The sequence below is a fragment of the Meleagris gallopavo genome, chromosome 1, assembly GCF_905368555.1.
Source record: "Meleagris gallopavo chromosome 1, MGAL_WU_HG_1.1, whole genome shotgun sequence".
Classification (NCBI taxonomy): domain Eukaryota; kingdom Metazoa; phylum Chordata; class Aves; order Galliformes; family Phasianidae; genus Meleagris; species Meleagris gallopavo.
In genome coordinates this window covers 65,883,184-65,908,621 of record NC_139404.1, presented here as the reverse complement: position 1 = coordinate 65,908,621, position 25,438 = coordinate 65,883,184, and the positions used below count along the sequence as shown (strand labels likewise).

Here is a 25,438-nt window from a genome sequence, read left to right as displayed (position 1 = left end):
TACTTCAAATTTAAACCATTCAGAATTCCACTGGGGATTGAGTGACTTTGGATATACGTCTGTCTTAAATGTTGTATTTCCAAATTTTACCTAAAAATACAATTATTAAAAATAAACATTAACAAATAAATTTAGAAAGCGAATTACTCATCAAAACTTTACTTGGAAATAATTTCAAATATGTATTTTAGTTAATATCAATACATTCTTTTCAAGGAGAGTTACTTTTTGAACCAATGTACGTCTATCAGTATGTAATGTTACCTTATCATCAATATGTGCAATGAACCTCTCCCTTCCATCATTTATTTTTCTTCTCAATCACTGTAGTGTTAAAATATCACTTTGTATTATCTACTTGTGGTCACTCAGTACACCATCTCAGCAATTTGTTGCTTTCTATTTTAAAATGTTTTAAGCAAAATTATTCTATTCTAAAATTATTCATTTACAGTTTATGTTTCATTACTGTTCTCTCTAAGATTCATTTATCAGCATTATTGACAAGCTATACATGAGATATAGAACTAAAATGGTAACATTAGTGAACTTATTTCTTAAAACACACTGCCTTGACCTGCTGTCTTCCTATGCCACACACACATCCTCGAATTCACAGCACCAAGGACAAGCATCTTCACAGTTTCTAGTCCTCCCCTGCTATAGAAAATTCCAGAAGGCGTATCAGCAACAAGGACAGAAGGAACTACCTATCTATATATCCCCTCTAATCTTCTGTTAACGAAGATTAAATATTGGACATATTTCTATTGATTAAGGCTAATAAGCAGTTAAAGGTGTATATTTCAGGAATCTCTACTTGGCCTCTGCAGGATTCTATTTCAGGACCATGTCACAAACAGAATTTCTGTGCTGGTCTATGCACCAAGAAGCCATGCTGCATAATCCAAGAGGCTTCATTTCACTGTAGCTTTCATTCCAAACCCCTACGCACCCTTGGAGTTCTGTGAATGGTACCTCTCAAAATAATCAGTACTTCAACTCATACCACATATCTGATGGTACCCACAAGTACAGGAAGTTACAGTTTTGAATTCATTCTTAAGGAAGTCGTGTGCTGATTTTAAAAACATATTGCAATCAAAGGCAGCTACAGATTTTGAATATAATTTACTTTTTGAAAGTCTAAATAGATCCTGGAAATTAAATTTAGGCTCAGATTTTGAACGCTATTTTGCATTTTAAAAACCTTCTTTTAACACTTTTTAAGGATGTAACACTGTTACTTTTTTACACAGGTGCACAACCCAATTCTAAAGAGGTTCTGTACTTGTTTACATAAAGCCTGTTAGTTTGAACAACTTCAAGGACTGCAAAAGCGACCTACAAGTGCCCACTGATCTCTGTATACATCACCACACCTCAAGCAACAGAACTCTGTACAATTCTATTCAGGATCTGGACTTGATTCAAGAACAGTAATGCTTTTGGAAGACATCCTATTTTGAAAGCAAGCTTTGAAATTAGAAATCGGAGTGGTATGAAAGCACAAGGCAAAGCACTGTTAGCATAAAAAAAAATAACCTAGCTATCAAAATGTGGATTTGGACTAAAAGCATATAGGCAACAGTCCACCTATCTGAATGGCGTATTCATCACACAAAGCACTACAATAGTGATAATTACACTAGTGCAGCAGAGTTACTTTATGCAGAAGCTGCCAACACACAACAGCACAGAGCTCCACCCAGCCTAATTTTACATGCTATCTTACGAGTAAATGAGCTCCCTGAGAGCCTCAGGCAGCTCTAAGGAAACTCAGCCAGTATTCCAGCCAGATCATTAAAGCTAGGAGAGGTAATCTCCTGCACTGCTGTCCATTGTACAGATTTAGCAGCACAGCTGCAGAAGAAGCTGTGCTAATTTGTTTCAGACCACACCTGCTGGCTAAATCCACATTATACACAACCTCAAACAAGTATCCACATTGAAATCTTTCATCATTTTCTTTTCTAATTCTAGATTTATATTACAATATATAAGAAAGAAATTAAATGCTAGCAATCAATTAGCACTTTAATATGCTTTCCACTTGTCAGTTTTATTTAAACTAAAAGGTTTTGTAAAGGCTTTCGCTGAAAAACAAAATGACAGTTTCAAGTTCATTTTGACATGTTCTGCCCACAGCCATAACTGCTCCACATGTGAAAAGGGTACTTCCCATGTGGAACTTGTTTTCCAAGTACTGGCCCTAAAAGCAAGGCCTCATCTACAAATTTCCTCAGCCTTATTTGTGCCAAGACATTCTTGAAGCTGAGCGTTAGTTAACACAGCTAACCAAACTGATAATGCTGAAAATATTGCCCTTTTTTCTTTTGTTGCGCTAATGTTTAGCCAGATGTGTTTCGACATATGCCTTGCTACAAAGCTGCTCACACTGCAGGTAGGGGTGGTAGAGAAAGAAGGTGCAGGGTTGGGAACAAGTGACCAACAGGAGAGGAGAGGGCTGCTTTTTCCCAGGGCAGCATAGAAGCGGCCAACTGACAGCAGGGCTGTACTTCCTATTCTGTTTCTTGTCTTCCTACACAAGAAGTGTTATAGCCTACCTATTAATCAAATTTAAAACCACAAGTGAATCTCTCTGTAAGATGAACTTACCGGTGAGATTCCAGTTTTTCAATGTGTACTGTTCCTGAATGACATTTTTCCTATTGGAATCCCATTACTGTGCCAACCTTCAATGACTATTTATAGTACAGGCACACACTTATGTAGGATTCCATTTCTGAACAACTCTTTTCCTGAAGGTATGACTTCTCAAACTGTGGAATGCTACTGAAATTGTTCTAGAGCTATTTGTGATGGAAATAGAGCCACTGAGCAAAAGGCCCTCATCAACTCATTTTTCAATCTCCTCCTAAGAACTCTTTAAACTAGAAGAGGATAGGATTTAGGTTGGACTTTAGGAAGAAATTCTTTACCCAGAGGGTGGTAAGGCACTGGCACTGCTGCCCACAGAAGCTGTGGGTGCCCCATCTCATTCACAACCAGGTTGGATGGGGCTCTGGGCTGCCTAAGCTGGTGGGTGGCAGCCCTGCCCACAGCACGGGGTTGGAACCAGAGGGGCTTCAAGGTCCCTTCCACCCAAGCTGTTCCACGATTCCATGAAGAGCCAGCATGGGTCTGTTAGCTATGATAGTAAAAAAAGGTTTGCACTTGATAGTTTTGGTGTAATTCAAGCATTTAAGTTAGAATTTTTATTGAGGACATACCTAATATGTTTGAAAATGCTAGCTTTTCACATACTTTTAATTGAAAATATACATAAGAGCCTTAAGAGAGGACCTGTACAGTCAGTCTGCACTTCCTATATTCGGAGATATGAGTGACCTGAAAACACTTCCGAAGACAGCTTCGTCCTGTTACAACGCATCTACTGAATCCCGGAACGGATTCCATAGGGCTGGCATATTAACAAGAGCCACTCATTAACAACCCTCAGCCCGAGGCTGAAAAGAGCAGGTGAAAAGACGCTCGGGCTGCCCAGGGCTGTCAACTAACAATCAGTCCCGAGCGTATCCCAGAAGCCGCTCTACAAATACCACAGCCGACACGGACGCGGGCGTCCGCGCCGTTCCCGCCGGCGTTGCGGAACGCGGCCCACTGCCGCAGCACGGGGGCCGCGCTCGGTGCCCGCCCGCCCCGCCGAGGGCAGCGCTCCGCCACATGCCGCGGGGCGGCACCGCCCAGCCAGCAGGGGGCGCCCCGCGGGGCGGCGGCCCTGGGCAGCGCGACGGGGGCGCAAGGTGCCTCTGCAGCGGCAGGTGCGGGCCTGAGGCGGGGGCCGCCCACCCGCCCCGGGTCCCGGCGTCCCTCCTCTCCCGCAAACCTCCACAAAGGCGTCGGTCAAGTCGCTAGCGCGATCCATCACCGGCAAATGGCGCCCCGCCACGATTTTGACCTTCAGCTTCCCCGGCATCTTCCTCCTCCGCCTCCCGCCGGCTGCAGGGAGAAAACAACCGCGCGCGTCCCATGGAACGGCACGGCCGAGCCGTGGGGGCGGGCGGAGCGGCCGCGCATGCGTCACACCGAGCAACGGTCTCTCGCCGCCCGCCCATGCCCGGCGCCGACGCCCGCACCCGGCGCCGCAACGGCCGCGGGCACGCGCGCGGTGACGCGCCCAGCAGGAAGGGGACGGCCGCTACGCGCACGCGTACACAGAGAGGCGCGAGGGAGGAAAGGGGCGCGCGGCTGCCCCCCTTCGGGCCGTGGGACGCTCCGCCGTCAAGATGGCGTCGTCGGCATGGAGGTCGCGCTGCGATGCCGGCGCTGACTCCTCGATGGGTTCCGCGCTAGCGATGGACAGGCGGGGTGCGCGAGCGCCGAGTCATCGATGACCGGGGTTGCCGCCGGTCTCGCCGGGGCCTGTGTCCAGCTATGCTGCGGGGCCAGCGGCCTGGGCTCGGGGTGTGCCCGGCCTTCCCCGAGGAAGGATTTGCTGCGGGCGAGACTGATGGCCCCTGCAGGGGGAGTGGAGTGTGTGGGTGTGCTGTCTTAAATCAGAAGAAAAATATTTACAGGAATTGAGGGATCATGAATAGATTAAATGGAATTTAGTTATATCAGAAATAGGATTTGATATGGTTCATGTGGCCGGGTTTTGACTTCTTGATGCCTGAAAAGCTCTTTGTTTAGGAAATAGCTCAGGGGAAGCTTGGGGAGACAAAGCTGCAGGTGTGTCTGTCTGTGGGGGCCTGGGACTGCAGAATTGGGTTGCCCTGGGCCTCGTGGGTCCCCTCCAGCTCAGAGTACTTCGTGGTGTGCAGGGATATAAAGAGCCTTTGTGCTTGGGCTGAGCAGTCCCCAAACGTGGAGCCAAGTGCGAGATCTGGTTGGATTATTCCCCTCTCTTTCTAATCTTACAAAAGACTAAATAATGTTATGGTTTAGGCTGTGATACTAAAAGCACAAACCATATGAACAAAGTACAGCAGCGTGCGGCAGAGCAAATTAAGGCGTGGAGCTTTGTTAGGCTATCTGCCCTCCAGCTATATGCTTTTTTGCCTTGTTAGCATAGATGGCACTTCCCTTCCTCAGCTTATTGTGAAGGTATCTCCAGATCCATTCATACTGCTGCTGGAATCCAGCAAACCTGAGGAAATGATGAGCAGGCTGGATACATGCTTTTTTATCCATCCTTGCTTCAGTGGAATTAGTTTCAGGGCAGAACAGCAATAAAGAGCAAAGATCCTGGAAGGGAATCCTTCCAGGAATATATGCCACTAATAGTGTGGGTGTGGTTTAGACCAGAAGTTTGCTATTTTTAATGGAATCTTCTGTTATCACCTATTTAAGTGTTGTTCTCACTCACAGAATGGGGCAATTGTGCAGCACATGGACTGGATATTTCTTTTGGATTAGATTGAAGTGAAAAGCCCTCACTAGCAGTACACCAAATATATTCCAGCTGTTTAATGGAATTCAGGCCATTACAGCAAACAGAATGTAGTGTAAAAGCTTCTGAATGGCATATGATGTGGATGCTGAGTCCTTAGTAGTAGAACCCTGAAGAGAGGCCATTAATTTTCTACATTGCTAGTAAGCATAGGCATTCCTATATTTTAACTTTCTTACTGCTGTAGAAAATCACCAGCAGAGGGTGTGATGACAAAAAATTAAAACAGTTCTCTGTTGCTCTTGGTAGATACAGGATTCCTTGGCCCTCATTGATTTGTGATGTACACTGCATAGTAGCCCAAGATTTAGGGAGTGTAAAGTGAGTTCTTGACTATAAACAAGTAGGAACAAAGTAAAAACAAAACAAACTTTATTATATGTTCTTTTTCTGGCAAAAACACCTTTTTTTTTTTTTTTTTTTCCCCTTAATTCGATAAATATATTAAAATGCAACAATTTTTAGGAAACATTGTGTGGTTATTACGACTTTACTACATATTGTGATATGCAGAATGATTTTTTCAGATCCTAAAGATTGGGAAGGCTTGACAATTTTTGTTTTAATTTGGAAGAAAAATTTTTTAGCCCATTTAGAAGATAAAGATTGAAACTGTCCAGTACATCATAAGGAAAAGAGCACAAGTTTAGTTGTATCTCTTCAGAGATAGGTAGGTGTCTCAACAAAATATTTGTATGAAGCCAGGTTCTTGCTAAATCTGTTTTTAAGCACTGAACAGTGAACAAAACCTCTGGAATTCTTTAGTGCTCACCAGAGGTTGAGCAGTTTGACTGACTAATGGACAGTTAATGCAGTGAGTACCTGTCTAAGTATACTCCCTTAGTAAATAAAATAGCTACTGTTTGGGACAATCCTTAAACGATTCATGCATTATTCTATCTGGTGCTTGCTGTAAGTAAATAAGGAAACAGATTCAAGGGAACATCTTAAAAGAGAGAAACTCATCCAGGTAGGTTCCAGCACTCCTGGCTCCTAAGGGCTTTTCATATCTTCCCAGACAATTCATCTAATTGTTTTTCAATATAAAAAAGTCTAGAGTTCAAACTGAGTGCTTCAAGATGAAATACAACTCTGTTCTTGTCTCATCTACTAAACCTGGGTAACAGATTATCCCTTCAGAAATATTAGAAGATCTTTAGATTGCTTGTAACTGATACGTGTGTTTTTAGGTAAGCTGTCATGCTATTTAACTGGGGCCAATAGGATCCACATATTAACTACTATAGGTAAAAAGTTCTAAGTTTAATTTTGAATTTTTGGTTCATATGTGGATTCCCATCTCTTAGATAATGAGAGAGGATGAATATTAGTTCGTTTTACTCAGGCAGCATTTTTAAAAGGATGTTTTATAGATTTGATGCCTACCTGTGTGACCTACTGTAGGGACACTGCTTTAGCAGTGGGGTTGGACTCAATGATCTGTAGAGGACCCTTCCAACCCCTGCAGTTCCATGATTCTATAACTTATTTTGAACAAATTAAAAACAAACAAAAAAAGAAAGCAGAACTTTTTCCAGTCTTCAGAGGTCTTTCTTTCATGTGTCTGAACATTTCTTCTTGACTTCCCCTGAAGACTCTCCAAATAGACCATGTGTTTTCTTTAATTATATTATCTCAGATAGGAAGCAGTGTTCCAGAGAAGCTTTACCAGTGTTTCCTAGCAAACATGCCTCTCCTTCTCTGTGAAGTAATGAAATGCAAGGATTGATATGGTACATATTTCTCTAAGATTTGTGTAAGGACCCATCTTTACAAACGAAGATTTTAGTATTCAAACGAAGATTTTAGTATTCAAACGAAGATTTTAGTATTCAAACAAAATATGAGAAATGAAGAAAAAACCCCACAACTGTTTTAGAAAACCAGTCCACATCTGTTTCTTAACTATTTGAAAGGATCAGTTAGTCAAAATTGAATGCATTAAGAAACCTGCTTGTTGTGTTATGTCTATCATAAGGTTGATGACTTCCTATGCTGGTGTGTACTGGAGATCTGTTTTCTGGTAAATTAACCTGTCAACATGTCATGCAAATAGCATTCCAGTTGCCTACGGCCAGCAGGAGTTTACGGAAAGGGAAAGGTAGAAGGGACTCTCGCAAAAGTTTGGCTGGAGCCCTAGAATGTATAGACTGTTTGTCGCATCTGAAAAAGTATTAGATTTCCTGCTGTTCAGGCAAATGTTTGATGTAATGAATATACTTTAAACCCACTGTATGTACTTTCTCAGAAAAATGCATGCTTAGATATCCATAGAAAGCTTCAAGATCTATTTTCATCATAAGGGCAATAAAGTTGTGAGGAACTTACTATGTTTTAACATCCACTTTGTCTCCTGCCAAGTTTCTTTCCTTTCTACTTAAAAGTGGTGTTTTAGCAGGTCATGAAGAGTTGTTACAAGTCCTGCTTCAGTTAGGTAACAAGTATGATATGTTCAAAGAACAGTTATCTCACTTGAGTATGTATTGTCATATAGTCAATGGCATCATAGCCGAATTTCTACAAACCAAGAATGTTGCTAATTAGAATTGTAAAGACGTCTTGTACAGAAAAGTGAGTGCCATAAAGCTAAGATTTTTGTGTGGGCGAAGCTGGGTGATTTTATAACCTAAATTTTTCTTTTTTTCTTTTTTTCTTCTTTTTTTTTGCCTCCCCACGTATTTAACTACGATAGGATTTTGATTTTCTTCCTGTGCAACTGTTAGCTCAATATGTGCGTTGATGTCCAACAAAGAGATTTTTCTTGTGATAGGCACACACGTTTAACCCTTAGTTTAGAAACTGATACTCCAAAGAACAATTTTCCCCATACCTTTAGTCTGCTAACTAAACCTACCCCTTTAGGTTAGATTTCAACGTGCTGGTTTATTGACCTTCTTTACATACAGGTTAGGAGGTATTATCCTAAACTTTTCTCAAGTTGCAACATCAATTGAGATGTTAAAGGAGGTGTCTTCACCATTGGAAGGAACACTTTATTTATACTTTTATATATATATTTTATATTTATCAGCATTAAGCTGATTTTGAGAAAAGTCAGTGAAGAAATTTTGTTCATTTGCTTCTCCTTTATTGAAACCACAGTGACTTCATTAGAAATCTACTTAAAGGTACGTCTGTTTTTGCACTGTAGCATTCACAGAAGGTACTGGCTCTGTTTCTCCTGCAGTTGCTGTGCTGAGTGGTATCTGTAACAGGACACTACGGTAATAGTTGTCAACTACTATCCACAGATAAAACTTTGCAGTGCCAGTTTTTATTTGCTGGAAAAATGCCAGTATTTGTCTGTAAAACTGCATGTTCCAAAGCTATCTGCTGAAATCTACAGGACAACAGTACAAAAATAGCTTTTTATAATGCCCAGAGTGTGTTGTATCCTGAGTGTTATGTAGATAATAGGTATGTAGATACACACACACCCACTTGGGAAGGTTGTAATGAGTTCAGTTTTCCTGGCTTCGTCCTGCTTTGTCTAAAGCGACTTCTCTCAATAATACTTTTTAATCTTGATGCTATAGTATGAAAAAATGAGATTATCATAATGAGTTATCTCCCCGGTGGAATTAAACTGCCAATGTATGCTATTAATTGTATCACATACCTTACTTTTGTCCTGAATCCATTCAAAATAGTTCTCAAGCTAAGGAAAGTAATTTGAGCTGACAGTGGTGATATATGTTAATATTGCCTATTTCTTTCTATTACACAGGGACTGAATGCAGAACTCATTTGGTCTTTCAAAGGTGACAATATCTTGGAGTTGATTTTTAAAGTTAAAGATTGCCAAGAAATAAAAATACCGTACTATTGATAGAACAGATAGTTGGATCCAGGCAAATGTGCTAATACTATGTATGAGAAAAAGCTTACCCAATGAAAACTCTTTTCTCTAATTCCTGTGATTTCTAAAATATTATTCCTATTCATAGACCTAGTGAATTGAGTAAAACCTCTGCGTCCTTTGAGGACAAACAGAAGCCAAGAATTATTTTCAAGACTTACTTTAAAAGGGTAAACATAAGCTCAATTATTCCTCAGACCAAAAATTGTATTTTTGAGTTGTTTATGTATGTTTGTTTTCTGGATATTAAATGAAAGTATTTCCTTTGGAAGAAAAATCTCAACTTTTTTTTTTTTTTTTTTTTTTTTTTTTTTGAATATGACATCTTTTCATCAGTCCAGTCAAATCAGTAACAATTTCCTGTTGAATTTAGCAGTTTAGGATTTGGTCCATATCAAGGAGTTCATAACAACATTAAAATAATTTAACAATGTTAAAATTTTCCATTTCATGCTATTATTGCTGCGTGAAGCTTTCAATTTCCAGATAGACTTGAAAGAAATTGGATAAAATAAATATTCACTAACATGAGAATGTATGCAATTACCTACGGGGAGAATCAAACAACTGGAGCTGATGTCATGTTCTCAGCTAGTAATTGGATATCATTTATCTTTCTTCTACTTCTGTAAGAGAAATAACATTGCTTTGTGCATTTTATGAGCAATGAGTGGCAATGGCATAACTGGGATATCAGTTCACACAGATTGCAGCAGAACCCTGTGTACACATGTTCTAGGAAAGATATTTAGTTACAAGCAGTACAATAATAACAGCTATTCAAAGTACTTCAAACGTACAAAGCCCTAGTTAATTAGTCAACACCTAGTTAATAATTTAATTAAATGTAATTGTTAACAGTAGCATTTATATCATTAGAAGATAATTAGTCCTTCAGTGACTTTCTCCTCCTAAAGGTTGAGTCAAATAAATGTTTAACTGCTTGTAATTTGTGTTAGACTTTCACAGTTATTAGAATTGTTAGATTTGCTGATTTTTTTCTTGTCTTTAACATTGCTGGTATTTTGTCTTCCTTTTTCCTGCATGAATATTTTTGGACTGGACCTGAACAGATAGAATGAAATACTAATGGACAGGTATATTTATGTATTGAAATTGCTGTCAGGATCAAAGTTGATGGTCCTGAAAGGTTGGTTAATGCTTATTAGAGCTATGGTCCTTTCAGTAGCTATGCTCCTTGCAGTTTGTCTTACCAACAGCTGTCCAAGAAAGACTCCACACATCCTCAGCAAATCCTCCTGTCTTGGTGGAGGATATTTTAAGGACAGTAACCACTCAACTATCGGTAGAGTAGTCTTCAAGATCCTTCACAAGATATGCAAGCTATTTCCTGGTGCATTAAAGAGATTAAATTGGATTACGAGTAAAACAATAAATCTTTGTATTCTAAAACTTGGAGCGCATGCAGTTCTTAATAACCATGTGATGCTTTTTCTTCTTGTGTTCTATTTGGAATAGACATGATGTTGTGAGCTATTAAACATTAAAGTTTCTAACATATAAACAATAAAAACACAAATTCATGGAACAAACTTGCCAAGTTTTGTTTTCAGCAGCATGCAACATTCAGCTTCTTACAAAATTGAAGAATGCAGCCCTGTGCCTACACTGTGGTGTTGTTAATTTACTGTCAAAACAACTGACAGCAGCTTTCACCTTGTTTATTTTAAGAGAGTTTAATTTTCGTGCCAAGCCAAAGGAGGCAGGCAGGCTCCTGATCTGAATTCTCTCTCTGCCATTAGTACATAGGAAGTATAAAAACTAGGCTTCTAACTCAGGCTGGTGAAGTTTAGAAGCTTAAACTGTAACATCCTTATAATTCACTTTCTACCACCATCCAACTTGTTGTGAAAAGTATATTCTACCGCTGTAGAAAATGTCATTCAAGCTCAGCTTCACAAAGTGCTCATGACACATCATGAATGAGGAAGAGGGAACTGTGACCGTTAAGAGATTAAGTACTTCACAAGTTAGACAGAAAACCTCTCTTCAGGCTCACTGTGATAAAGGATGAACAGATAGAATAAACTATTTCCTCTTTATTCAGAGCAGGCAGACAGCCACAACTAGAAGTTCCAAGTTCATTTTGTGTTTCCTACTGGAAATAGGCACTGTATATTTTGTGATATAGCAAGAGAATGGTGCTGTTGGTTCAGGAAGCAGAGCTGTATGGGCTTAGTGATAAAATCTTATGCTGTATATAAAGTTACACAGAAGTCCAGCGCAGAAAAGATTGTTATCTGTGGCTGATGGATTATTGGAGTGACCAAGAATGCTCCTAACAAAGCAATTTTCTGATTTATTTATCAGAATCTTGATTTCTATGTACATTCCTGCACCCCTCTGGGATGAGAAAGGAATCTCCCTTCACAGAAAAATCACAGAAGTGCAAGAGTTGCAGGATAATTGAAGTCCCACAAAGCACTCTTTTCAAAAATAAAAATAAAAATCTGATGCAGTCTTAGTACTCATAACTGTATTATGTGTTGCAGAAAAGAGAGAAGATCAATGGTCTCAGTACAGGCTTGTTGTATAACTGTGAATTAATCCAACTCATTCTCTTGATGACTAGCCATTGAAGCAAACTCTTCATATTTGTTACTTAGCGCCTGACTACTTAACTAAAAACTTGTGTTGAGTAAAAGCTGGCTAACTAAAAGTAGGATCCTGATCTCTGTCATCTGTGCTTGTTCTGAGTACCATCTTAATTCATTCCTGACAAGGTTGTGGCCAATGCAGCATTTGACCCTGTTAAAAGCAATTTATGGAGCTTTTGATATATGAAGACAGAGTCTTGAAACTCCTTTCAAAGGACAAAAAAATTCACATTTGTCAAGCTTGTTCTGTATTTTTGCTCCTTTTATGTACAGGAGAATTATGATCATCACATTGGACTGTGTTGTTAGCTGAGGAACATACTGCTTTGATTTTATTAAGATGATTATGAACAACATAACCTGTGAAATATTGATAATTAAATGTAATGATTTTTATAGAATCATAGAATATAATATCCTGAGCTGGAAGGAACAGAGTGATCATCAAGCCTAGCTCATCGCTCTGCACAGGAGTATGCAAAATCCAGCATGTGTGAGGGTGTTGTCCAAACACTCCTTAATTCTGACAGATTGGGGCTCTGGGGAACCTTTTCCATGCCTGACCACTCTCCAGTGAAGAACGTTTTCCTAACATGCAGCCTGACCCTCCCGTGACACATCTCCATGCCATTTGTCTCTTCAATTCTACAACACAACTCAGCACAAAAGGAGAGTAAAACTCTCTGTAAAACTACTGAATATTTTCCAGCGTGTGAAAGTTGAATACAGACCTTACTTAGGCATGCCAGGAGATAAGGGTAACAACAAGGCAGCAAGGACAGTGGCACCTATCCATCGGTATGAAGTCCCACAGCACCCAAGCAAGAATTGCTGAATCCATGGAGTGCTGGTCTACACTAACTAGGCAGGTCAAAAGTTGAGACAAGGCAGCAGGGTAGTGTCATGAGGTGTGCACTGCAAGGATGGATGCAGTCAGTTTACTACTACTGCTGTAGCCCTCAGGTGAGGGCTAAGGGCCTGAGCCCAAGCCTAGTCCAGCTCCCAGACCATGTGCAGAAGCTGCAGAGACCCCAGGAGTTATTTTCAAGTAATCTCCATCTATATTAATGCTGGTCTTGAAGTCTGGCAGCTAAACTTTGGAAAAGGAGGTGGAAAGGCCTGCAGAGGGAGTTGGCCACCCTGGGGAGGAACCTTCATAACTGTCCTGCAGAGTGAAGTTACAGGCTGGTGAGTGCAGTTCCATGAAGTCATAGAACAGAACAGAATCATAGAATGGCTTAGGTTGGAAGAGAACTGAAAGGTCATCTGGTTACAACCCCCCTGCTGTGGGCAGGGTTGCCAACAGCCAGATCAGGCTAAATCTCCCTTCTTTTAATTTAAAACTGTTTCCCTTTGTCCCATTACTATTAGACTATGTAAAAAGTCTGTCTCCCCTCTAGCAGTGGAAAACCACAGTGAGGTCCTCCTGGAGCTTTCTCTTCTCTAAGATGAACAAACACAGCTCCCACAGCCTTTCCTCATAAGAGAGGAGCTCCAGCCCTCTGATCATCTTTATAGTCTTTTCTGAACCAGCTCCAACCGCTACAGATCTTTGTTGTGCCGCAGGCCCAAGGCCTAGATGTAATACTCCGGATGGGGCCTCATGAGGGCAGATTGGAGGGCGACAATCACCTTCCTTGCCATACTGGCCACCCCTCTTTGCAGCCTTCAGGCTGCAAGCACAATGCTGGCTTATACAGAACTTTTCATTCACCAGAACCCCCAAGTCCTTCTTTGCAGGACTGCTCTCAAAAGAGTTCTCCCACTCTGTACACATACCTGGGATTACCACAGTTGAAGTGCAACTTGCACTTGGCCTTGTTGAACTTCATTCGGTTCACATGGCCTATTTCTCAAGCTTGTCCAGGTCTCTGTGAATGGCATCCCTTCCTTCTGGTATATCAACTGCACTCAGCTTGATAGTGTCCACAAACTTGCTGAAGGTGTATTCAAAACCACTATCACTGATAAAGATGTTAAAGAGCAGCAGTCTCAACACCCATGACTGGCATCCACCCGGACTTAGAGCCACTGACCACAACTATCTGGCTGCGACCATCCAACCAATTCTTTACCCACTGAATAGTCCGCCCTTCAAATCTGTCTTTTTCCAATTTAAAGGTAAGGATGTGGTGCGGGACCATGACATAAGCCTTGCAGAAATCCAGATTAATGGACTTGAATAGTCTGTTGCAAAACATAGCTGTGATCTATATGAAGATGAGGCCTTGAATTTTTGAAGGCCTAATTCTAGCACAGATTCTGAAGGTTAAGAGTTAACTGCTATCACCTTTGCATCATATTTTATCTGCGACCTTCCTTTCCAGTGATTTTCCACTTATATCTGAGATTATCTCAATATACTATGTAACTTTCAGTGCTTTAAGTCAGCAGATAAATCATTGCAGCCATCACTTCATGTTGGAAGATTGTTTTGAAATTAAGACAGAACTAATGTTGTTTTAACCTTGTTATTATTTGGATGTGTGGAGAAGGAGCATGATAGCATTGATTTTCAACTTTAAAAAAGCACAATCTGTCTCAGATAGTGCTTGAAACGTTTTTCTTGCGCAGGTAGTGCTTGTTTTTTTTTTTGTTTTGTTTTGTTTTGTTTTGTTTTTATGCATTGCTGAGATAAGGCAATGCAGAAACTACCGCAGTAGATTAGTTACACCACAGATAACATATTACAGCCCTGATACGGCGTTTGAAGTCAGTGTAGTTAGAATCCTTGTAGTCTGAAAGCACAGACAGTGGCCTGGAGTGAAGCTGTTGGAAGTATGCTGCTTGTTCTCCATAGGTGGTAATCCTGATGCATACATCATTAAGTGTTTGAGATGCACGCATGCTGTGTGATGTACTCCAATATTCACTCGAGCCACATAGTGTTCATGAGTTCTTAGTTTGGTGTCTTGAACTTGTGGATGGGAACTAAAATGCTGAGACAAAACTGAATGAAAAGTGATGCTGTTAAGCTGAGGAAACTACTTGAAATATTTGCAAAGGATCTTGACTCCGAGTGAGATTTTAGATACTAGCCCATACTTTGTAATTCACTTGGCATGAAGTTTTTGAATATTTGGCAACTGTTAGATGAGTATACCAAACCATGCTTATGGACCTCTTTTGTCGTGCAGCAAAGGCATACCAGATCTGTCTTTCAGATGCACCCTTTACAGTTATTAGCTCTTCCAGCACCAGACTGAGGCTTTATTGTCAGAGCTTGCTGTTACGAAAGTTTTTTTTTAAATCTATCTGTGATATTGAATGGCTCCTAGAAGAAAAGGCTCATAAACCAGATATGCCTCACAGTTTCATTTTCTATTCTTGGTAGCTATATGCATTTTTTTTCAAGAAGTCATATAAAAGAACTTTGGTATGAGATAATGCAGTCCTCCCTCCCAGCTGACTTAACCTGAGATAGATACATAGTGATGAGCTGAATTAGGTAGTTGAACTTTGTGCAGTTGAAAAGTAAGCTGGAAAAAGAAAAATTCTATTTTAGCCATCTCAGATGACCACATGCTCAGATGTGCAGTACTAAAACTTGTAACTAGTATTGGACTGGACCTAGAATGGGTTATGCTTCTGCACATCTTTTCTCACTCCAAACTGCCATGACTCCAAACAGCATGACACAGAATTCTAAGTACAGCTAACAGGCTGTTGTTTTCCAATTCTCACTCTGATCAGAATAAACCAGCAGGCAAATGCCTGGAATTTCTTAGAAATAATATGCTAACCTATATTTAAAACAAAGAGCAAACAAACAAACACACACACACACAAAATCACCACTGTTTTTGATCTAAGTGTCTAAGACAACAGATATCAAGCTTCTTGTGATTTAACTGTGTCTGAGGATAGAGGTTTCTTTGGCTGTTTTCAGATGATATGTAGCTAGTTAACTTGTGGGTTAATTCTTTATTTTATTATCATTTTTTCCTGCTGGTTAAAGAAGTTCCAGTTAAGTTTGTGTATAGAATATACTGAAGCTTTTAAAAGCAACCACTGTGAAACATTCTTCTTGCTTAGTTTCAGGAGAGGAAAAATAAATCAGATACTTTGTCTTAATAGTAAAGTCAAGCGTAGCCTTAACTTCAAGACATTTCTTGTCCCCATTACTCATTTTTGAAGGCTGTTTGAGAGCATCAATACATAGTCAGAAATTTCTACCTAGAACACCAGTAGCAGCTTATATCTATTTTGTGCACACTAACATTGTCTTTTATCTTAAGTAGGTATCCTAAAGGGAAAAAACTTCCACCCAATACTTTTGTAGAGTGTGACTCTACCCATGTTCAGACTTTATTGTACTGTTCCAGACTCCTCTTACAAGGGAGTAGGGGTCTCCATTTACCTTGTCATGTTTTTATTCCTTATCCATACTTGTTTTGGTTTTAACATGGAATCAGCACTGTACATGGTCTTTCTGATGAGGTCTCAACAGAAACTAAAAGCTAGTATATGTGTGTTCTATACATGCAGCATCTGTTGATACACAGCTATGCTTGTCTATGGAAAAACAAAACAGACAGAAAAAAAAAACAGCCAACCAACCAACCAACCAACCAGACAAAAAAAACAACCTCTGAAAGTTATGCAGAACTCTCTAAGGACCTGGATTTCCTCAGCAGCCCTTGAAGGCTCATTAGGGGAGAAGAAAGGCTCCATGGCAGCACTCCCTCTTTCTGTCAGATCTCTGTGCTGACGTGCGTGAGGATATGTCCTGAATGTTCAATGTAGAAATGGTGTATAATTCTTACAAAGCACCAGGCTAAAAAAATCGAAGCATACTAGAACTAGAATTTATGTAGGACTATGTGAATGCTTGAATACAATAATTACATATTTCTACATACATTTTAATATAAACATGATTATCTCAGTTATGAGTGTGTTTGTAGAACACCAAAACTAATCTGATGCCACATGGTATGGGCGATCCACTCTCCTGCACTCAATGCTATGCACGAATCAGAGACTTAAAAAAAAAAAAATTGAAAAAAAAAAAAGGTGAACATATTTCTAATAATCCATTAAAAAATATGCAGTGCTCTACATACTAAGATTTGAAAAATTCCTTCCTGACTTCTGACAATTTAGTTTATACCCAACAAGAATAAGATTTAATTACTCTTATCTTTATTGTCCTTAAATTAGCATGTGCAGTAACTGCAGATATTATTATCAGTCATAAAATTAGTCAGCCACAACATTTAGGTAAAGCGCCCAAAGCACTGTTTTCCATACTCCTATGACAGTTAAGAATGCTTTTCTTTTATTTATTCTAAATTCTTTTGACCTAAGTTTTATTGGAGTAAATTCCATGCTTTCCCGATAAGAGACATAAAAGTTGTGATTAGTTTTTCAAACATAGCCTATGGAAACATTTTATCTTGTTTTTGAACTGTTTGTACTGATTTTATTCACTTTGTGTCCACACAGAAACATCTTTTGCTCACGTAAAACTGCAGTTAACTTCAGGGTTTTGTCAAATTGGGTCAGAGTCATACGAATTGCCTTTCCACAGCTACAGCCATGGCTGTCTCAGCTGCTTCTTGAACTTTGAGTCTAAACCTCTCCACTGTGTAGCTTTCTTATATTTCTTTTATTTTTTTTCTTAAACTTGTTTCCTGATACAGTATTCAACACACCCACCTCCAAAAAAGAAAAAGAAAAAAACCCTAACACAACAAACCACACCACAGCTTACTACACATTATTTTCTAACTTTTTTCTGCAGCTTTCAGTAAATACATCAAAAATGTGCTTTGTTCTTCTTTTTTGTGTTCTATTCTGTGATCCTTCTGCTATGAAATTCAGATTTTGCCAAACTCCATTGCAAGGTACAACCTTTTAATTATGAGCTTTTCTTTGTAAAAGAAGCCTCGCTCTTTTTATGAAAACATCTAGTGAATTATTACAATCAGATTCGAACAACAGGCTGAGGAAGGAATGCTGAAAAACACCACAAAGATTTTCTTTCTGATTTTTGGGAGCTTTTCTTTTGTGGTTTTTTTTTTTTTTTTTCCCCAAAGGAAAGAAAAGTTAAAATACATCAGAAAAGAGCAGAAACTCATAATATTTCTGGAAACAATTAAAGTTTGCTTTATAAAAAAGCAAGCAAAGGAAACGTTATTGTAGGAGAAAATATTTTCTGCCAGATGTTTGGTTTCTGGCACCAACTCTCATGTACACACAAGATTTAGAAGAACTTTTCCTTAAATACCATGAAAGTTACAGTTGATGAAAGGAAGACAAACAAACAAAAAAAGAAAGAAAGAAAGAAAGAAAGAAAGAAATGAAGAAGAAAGAAAGAAAGAAAGAAAGAAAAAAAGAAAGAAAGAAAGAAAGAAAGAAAGAAAGAAAAAACACACCAGAACTACAAATATGTTGTGATCTCAAATTCATCAAAGTGTTTTAAAGTTAATTACTTTTAAGTATTCTGAAAGTTCAGATATTTGGGTTTATTTCACTTTCCTCCTTACAGGTCCATGTGTGGTTCTGGCTTTAAGATAGGCTGTGGATGTGGCGGAGCTGTTCTGGGAACACTTAGGGATGACACAGAGGTTGACCTCGAGCCAATGATTCTGTGCAATTAAATTGAGCGAAGTAAAGGAAGACAATGATTTACTGAACTATAACTGACCGCCACAGAAGAGTTGTCTCATGAGTTCTGCTTTTCCACTGTTAAGGATCTATGAAGGATGTTGCATACATATCTAAATTCTGAGCAGTTAATCCATGCAATTGCAGGATTGGCCAACCTACCTTGCAATCACTCCTTCAGTATTTCTGCTTATGTATACTTGTGTTTTTCTGCAGATTAAAGCTTCCTGTTCCAAAAGACAGTGGGAAACAGTTGTAAAGATAACCAGGACTTTAACGGTCATGGTAGAAGAAGATTTTAGAAATGTTTTTGCAATTTACTCATCATAAAACGGCTGTAAATGGTACATTTGATTAAATTAAATGATCAATAACTGCACTGTTTCCTTTCCAATGTAGGTATTTGATGTTGTTTCCAGAAAGATGCTCATAAAGCACAGACAGGAAGATACTTACCAGGAAAATCTATCAGACTGTAAACTATTTCAAGAGAAACTCCCCAGATATCTCTACTTTTTTTTGCATTACAATATTACTTGTAAAATACATTCTGAAAAACCTGCTGAATTGCTATTTTGCTTATTGCAAGCATTCTTTTAATTCTGCAGATTAAGTACACTGTTACAAAACATGAGAAAGATGATAAAGTGCTTTTTTATCACACAAATGTGAGTTGGATCAGGAAAAAAACATTCCCCTGAGAAGTATCACCTCCAAAATGCAGGGGGAAAAAAAAAAAAGCAACTCAAAATTATGATAATTAACAGAGCTCTCTGACGTGCAGTTCTTTAAAACTTAAAGATGTACAGCAGAAGGAGACAGGATATCGAATATCAGTAGGCAGAGCAGCGGGAAACTTTTTCCACTGGATGAAAGGGATAAAAAGAAGAAAAACAAGTCTTGGCCTCTCGCTGCTCGAACTGCTGACTAAGCTGCCGACATGCCCAAAGCCAACTGTAATGAAAACCAGGGAAAATAATATCTTCTAAACAAAACAAAAGAAAAATAAAACCCACAACTGAGGTAGAAGCTTGAAGTCAAACGTAGTAAAAACGTAAATCTCGAGTAACATTGATGCAGGAGATAGGTGGATCACAGAATGGGAGCAGAAGGTTGCAGTTGCAACCTGCCTGTGAAAGATGATCTGCGGTGCTCCGGGCTAACCGCAGCCTGTGCGGCTTGGGGCTGGGAGGACCGGCTGACATAGAAATGCAAAATTCCAGCGTGTAGGGAAGAACCAAAGGCATTGCTCCTCTCCAGCGGTGCTGGAGAGAGGGGGGTGAGGCCGGAATGAATATTCGTTCCTTTTCACATGTTAAAAGTTCTGCTGATGGGAAGGAACCAGAAAATTTGTCACATTTTCAAGCGTAAAGACTGCGGAGTCAAACCTGTTGTGCCAGCTAAAATACTTGAGGCAAGACGGGAAAGAAACAATTCAGGAAAGCTGGTGATCATTAGGAATGTGTTTGTTTATCTGGCAATGAGGTTTCCGGTTCTCTTTCAAGGTGACTTGATAGAATGCTGTTTGTGAGACGTGATGTTCTCCTAGTAGCAACTTCTGTTACACTTGTTGCTTACCCTCCTCCCTGCTGCAAGTTGTCTGATCAGGCAGGAACCGGCGAGCCGTCCTCCTCTTCAGTCCTCTCTGCCTCTGCGATTGAGCTCTGCAGCCCTACAAAGCAGAGCATAGACTTCCTCAGAAGTTGGCTGTGTACACTTGGTAAATCTTCTGTACCTTCGTTCCTTACTCTTTCCAGTGTAAACATGTACCTTTATTGTCTCTAAACTTGAGACTTTATGTTCCAAGCTCTCCCTTACCAAAGACATAAACACAGCTGACTAACTTGATGATGTGCCATGCATAGCAGCAGATGCAGATAGGGAAGTTCGAAAGGTATTTACAACCTGTGATTAAATATCAGCCCATTCTGAGGTGCTCTTCCGTCTACTGTTCTTCTTTGGCAAGCCCTTTAAGGAGTAAAAGCAGTCTGTTAGTTTGTAATAGGCGATACTAAAAACCAAAAATCTTCAGGACTCTCAAAAGCATGTTAAGGTGGTGGCCTACAGCCTGTAGTTTCAGAATAAAAATTTGAGTCTACCTCTGTGAAAGTCGCATTTGCTTTCCTAGGTGCATGAATGGCCCTTTGTGGTCCCCTTGGCCAGGGTCTCACCTCCATCAGCCTCTGTGCAGGCCTTGGATGCCGGGCCCTGGATGCCCCCATTGCCCCCAGGCAGCTGCCACCCCCTGCTGCCCCCCATCAGGCTACAGAGATGGAATTTGCACCCTCGTTGGTGGGGTGAGGGCAGTGAATGAGCAGAACTGTGAACTTTAATCAACGTACATGTGACTGTACAGATGTACCAGTACCTGCTTTGCTTCATTTGGCTCCCAGTGAGGTAAGTGGTTGTTTTCCTGGTGTCTGCGATGGGCACTGAAATTGGCTGTGCAAAGTTCTTCTCCTTGCACGTAACTGATTTTAACCAGACTGTGCTAATCCCTAATGTGTTGGCATGCAACAAATGAAAACTGCTACAAAGGAGAAGACTAAAAGGAGAAAGGAATCTGGGAAAAAGCTGAGACAGAGAAAAGCAAACACTAGAAGCAAATGTAGAGATTACAAGAAGAAAAAGAGGAGTTCTGGAGAAGGAAAATTACTGTAGCACCACAGACAAATTTTGGGTGTTGATGCTTGTTCCCCGGAAGCAGTCTTTCCAAATCCTTTAAGAATCCATTGAAACATACATTATATGGTTCCAATCTACTAGAAAAACGTGTGGGGGGAATCAACATAAAGGCAAAAGAAACAAAGTCTGAAGAGGGGATACTAAATTAGATTATAGAATCTGATTTTATTCCAGAGTGATTGGGATTATGCACCATTCAAAAATGAAGAAAACTCTCCCTTCTACCCACTGGAGAAGTGGTAAAAATAAAAAGAGCTAAGTAAAGAGATTAAAAAAAGGGTACTTCATAGACAGCAAGAAACATAAAAGATTATCCCTCTTTCAGTGAGAAATAAATGATTTTTTTGTATAATCTATTTAGTAATTCCCAAAGTTATAGGATTGAAAGCTATGTTTGGGATTTAAAATCCCAGTGAAATTCTAAAGCCCCTCCTACAGTCATGCAGGGAGGACAGACACAAAGTCTGATCACTTCGAACTTAATCCTGTAGGAAATATCCTATAAATCTATGATGGAAGTAAGACTTAAGAGAAATTAAACAAAAAGAAAAACACACACACAAAATAAAATTAAAATATATATTCAGCTTGGAATCTAGTAGGCAGGTATATAGATGTGCAAGTCATTAGAACCCTTAAAGAAAGGTTGTGATGGTGTTGCCCCAGAGTCCTGTTTATCCTCCAACTTGACACAAAGGAGCTGGACAAGAGTGACAACACAGCACTATTTCTGCATAATTCCTATGATTCTTTGATCCTTGACTTCTTGAAACTACGAACAAGAAGGTCACTAAGAACAAAGCCAGTTTATTAATTTCTTCTCTCATTGACACAGAATGACAAAAAATGACAAAAACTTCCTGCTCTTTGCTTTCCTTCCTCTCTCTGCATTCTTCTTTTTCCTTGTGTGAGTCTGTCTTTTTGTTTCTTTATTATTGTTTGTGCCTGAATTGGCAGTCATTTATATTTGATAACTGCCCTCTTGGTCTCTCAAGACAAATCTGTAGGCATTTTTTGAAATTATTTTAATTTACTTCACCTAACTCCCACATTTACTTTTTATGCTATTACATTGATTTGAGATGAGAGAAAACAATGGCGTTTTTTATAGTACCTTAAAAACAAGAATAAGGTATTCCATGCTTCTTTTGTAAGCTAACACAATATTTAAATGCACATTTGATATTGTCTTGGTTCACAGAGAATTCCTCTGTGCAAAGTTTCAAATTACCAAAATGTCTAACTTTTCCTTTGAGGAGGATGTTCGGTTAGTCAATAAAAACTTAGAAAAGCTTACATTTCTAAAAGATATAAAAGCCATTAAACTCCTCCTTTTATATTGCTTCAGAAGAATTTATTCTTGCACGTGAGGCATCGTAAATACACCCAAGTAGACTCAGTTTGGATACTGATACAATATCTGTATTTGTTACCTTTGAGAAAAGCATCATGATATGGTCAACCACTGGGTGTGTGCACAGCCCAACTTCAGATCAAACAACTTTTAATTACTCTTCAAATTTTAAAATACAGATTTTCCTATTAAAATAAACATATAATCCAGCCTTAATTATGATTTTGTGCTCCTTTATCTAACCTGTATTTCTTAGTACAGTACGAAGGTTTTCTCTCTTTATATCCACAATGTTTGTATAGTTTACCCCCACAGGCACTGAGAAATCACAGAACCTCTTGCTGAGCAGCTCATTGTGACTTAACTTAAGCAAGTATTTGGCTCTACTGTTTTAAGCAGGCTTTGTCTCTTCATATAACTGGGAACAACTTAAATATATTTCAGTGTTTTACTTAGTTGAGGCCAGGTTTCCTGCAGGATGTGTGACGGGTAACTACCCACAGTGATTCAGCCTGCAGGTCACAGACTCAGAGCCAAGGAAGAATAGAAGGAAGATATCTGTGCGCTCATCTGAAGCAGCCTTGGAGTTAACAAAGCCTATTTCCACAGATGCCCAGACTTCCACTAGGAACTGCTAAGGTTTCCAGACGAAACCCTGAAAAACTGAAAGAGGTGGAAACCACTGAACAATTTCAGAAGAACTCACGTCTGTTATAGAGATTAGATTATGCCCAGCATAACTCCCATAATGGAAAAAAAAAAAAAAAACAGGGTTAAGATAGCCAGGACCTGGGTTATCATGTAGAATGTGTCAGGTGTGTGTCACTAATTGGCAGGCTCCTAGAAAATTAAGTCATAAAACTGTAACAAGCACTGAAGGTTTTACTCTATCAAAATACTCTTTCAAAATATGCTTGAAAAAGCTATAATTCATTACCCTGCCAAGCAACTTACACAAGAGAAGAGGTTTTTTACTATATAAATAACATATTGAGCTGTAACTATCTTAGAGAAATTTATAAACTGTCAAGATTTTTATAAAATGATATAATTCAAGCTAGTATTCACCAAGATTAAAATGAAATGTTTACAGAATACAATAAACATATGATAGAACTATCAACTTTGTGTGTTGAGAGTTGATGCTGGTAAATCAATACAGCTGCTAGGGCAGTAGGCACTTTAAAAATCAATATAATAAATAAATAAATATGAGTTGACTTACACTTTAACACTGTGTGTGCAGAGATGCACTTCATCTTGACACAAATAATACATGCTGGATAACCACCAGAGATGACATTCTTTAAAGCACTAAAGAAATGATATGATCAAAGAACTGGACTGGAACTCAAAAATTATTTCCAGGCCCACTGAGTGAGTGATCTAATGGAAAGTTTAACCTTCTTATGACTCAGTTTTTCCATCTGTAAGATAAGGACAGTATAAGAACAGTATTTGGAAACTCTTCAATAAGCAAACTATTATCAAAATTAACTATGGCTAGAAATGGTACATTTTTGACCGATAGTCACGTTTATGCACTGAGTTCTCCTGAAGCAATTATTGAATTATTGGGTTTGAAAAGCAGCCAGGAGAACTGCATCTGGGAAGTTAAAACTGGTTCCAAGCTTATTATTTCTCTTTAAAACTCCTAAAGAGCTTATAGCGTATGCAGTGCTGACCTAAATGCAAGGTGAAAAATGTAGAAATAAATGAAATGGCACAACCTGGTCTCTGATTAGTAGAAGATGGAAAAAGAGAATGGCAGAAAAAAAAGGATAAGCAGCTTAAGCAGGCTGTAGGTAGCCAATGCCCAGTCTGGCTGGTGGAGACCAGCTTGGGAGAGAATTAACACATCCTGTTTTTTTCAATTCCATGTTGTATGCATCTATAAGGTCAGCTTTAGGATGGCTTTAATTTAATATGACGTGTCTAAAAAAAAAATGCAGATATTAAGGGAAAACACATTATTCAATTAACTTCAAAGTCTTTACTTCATGTAATATCAGGTCTTTCTAAGAACAAGTCTGCAGCTGACCTGAAAGCTTTGTAGACTCTAAGGATCCCAATGGAGTTCTTAATAATGAATTGCAGTTTGTAGGGTATAGATGTCAGGAGGAATAAAGAAAAGTAAAAATATCTTTTTCTAAAAGAAAAAATATACCATTAGTGAAAACTTTGAGTAAGATTCCCAGTCTTTAGAAAATATTTTCTGACGTTTAATTTGGACACAGAAAGAATTTGCAGGAAAAAAGATAAAAAGATAAAGACAAGACAAGGAAACAGGGCTAGTACCTGGCTCTAAGTTACCCTGAATTGTTTCAAAATAGGGATGAAGAATACCTCCATGCACTTCGAGGACAAGCGAAAGAGATATACCTTTACATCACGAATTTCAAGTTCTGTTTCCTTAATTATCAAACAATATAAACACCATGATGGATCCAGCTTCTCCCCTTATGTTTAAAATACATTCACAGCCAATTTCTGGAGATTTAGTCAGATTCTGGCAAATTAGCAAAGCTTCTTGGAGTCAACAACTGAAAGTAATATGGCTTCTGGCAGGAGTAAGTATTATGTTCTGCATTAGTGTGATTGAATCTCTGTTTAGACCAGGTCATGCGGAAGATGGAGCATTCAACTTTCGACATTTTATTTTAACAAAAGTGTCACTTTGCCCTTATTCTGCAAGCAAGTCTTAGTTTATCATCTACCTTACTGCGTGAGCAGAAACAGAGCACACTGTATATCATATCTGATCTGGCAGAGTGATATAATACTACTATGCTAGTATCAGTACTAGTGCTAATTTATATGACTAAATAATGTATAAATGATGAAATCTGTAAGTTTGTTTAAAGAAATATATATTTTTTAATAATAAAAAGAGT

General features: G+C 39.1%; 1 protein-coding gene across 11 annotated transcripts in view; it reads right to left on the bottom strand.

Moving 5' to 3' along the window:
• Positions 1-4,507, bottom strand: part of C2CD5 (C2 calcium dependent domain containing 5) — a 65,426-nt gene extending 60,919 nt beyond the window's left edge. For 2 of the 11 annotated variants that reach the window (XR_014885228.1, XR_014885229.1), the window contains exons 1-2: positions 3,851-4,507; positions 4-90 (exon numbers count right to left, since the gene is read on the bottom strand). Coding sequence is in view for 8 of the 11 variants with exons in the window: in XM_085231597.1 (XP_085087723.1) it covers positions 4-90; positions 3,851-3,940 (177 nt within the window). In the remaining 3 variants the exon portion in view is untranslated. The remainder of the gene's footprint in view (positions 1-3; positions 91-3,850) is intronic. The other 9 variants (XM_085231597.1, XM_085231606.1, XM_085231626.1 and 6 more) reach the window with 7 other exon arrangements.
• Positions 4,508-25,438: the final 20,931 nt, after the last annotated feature.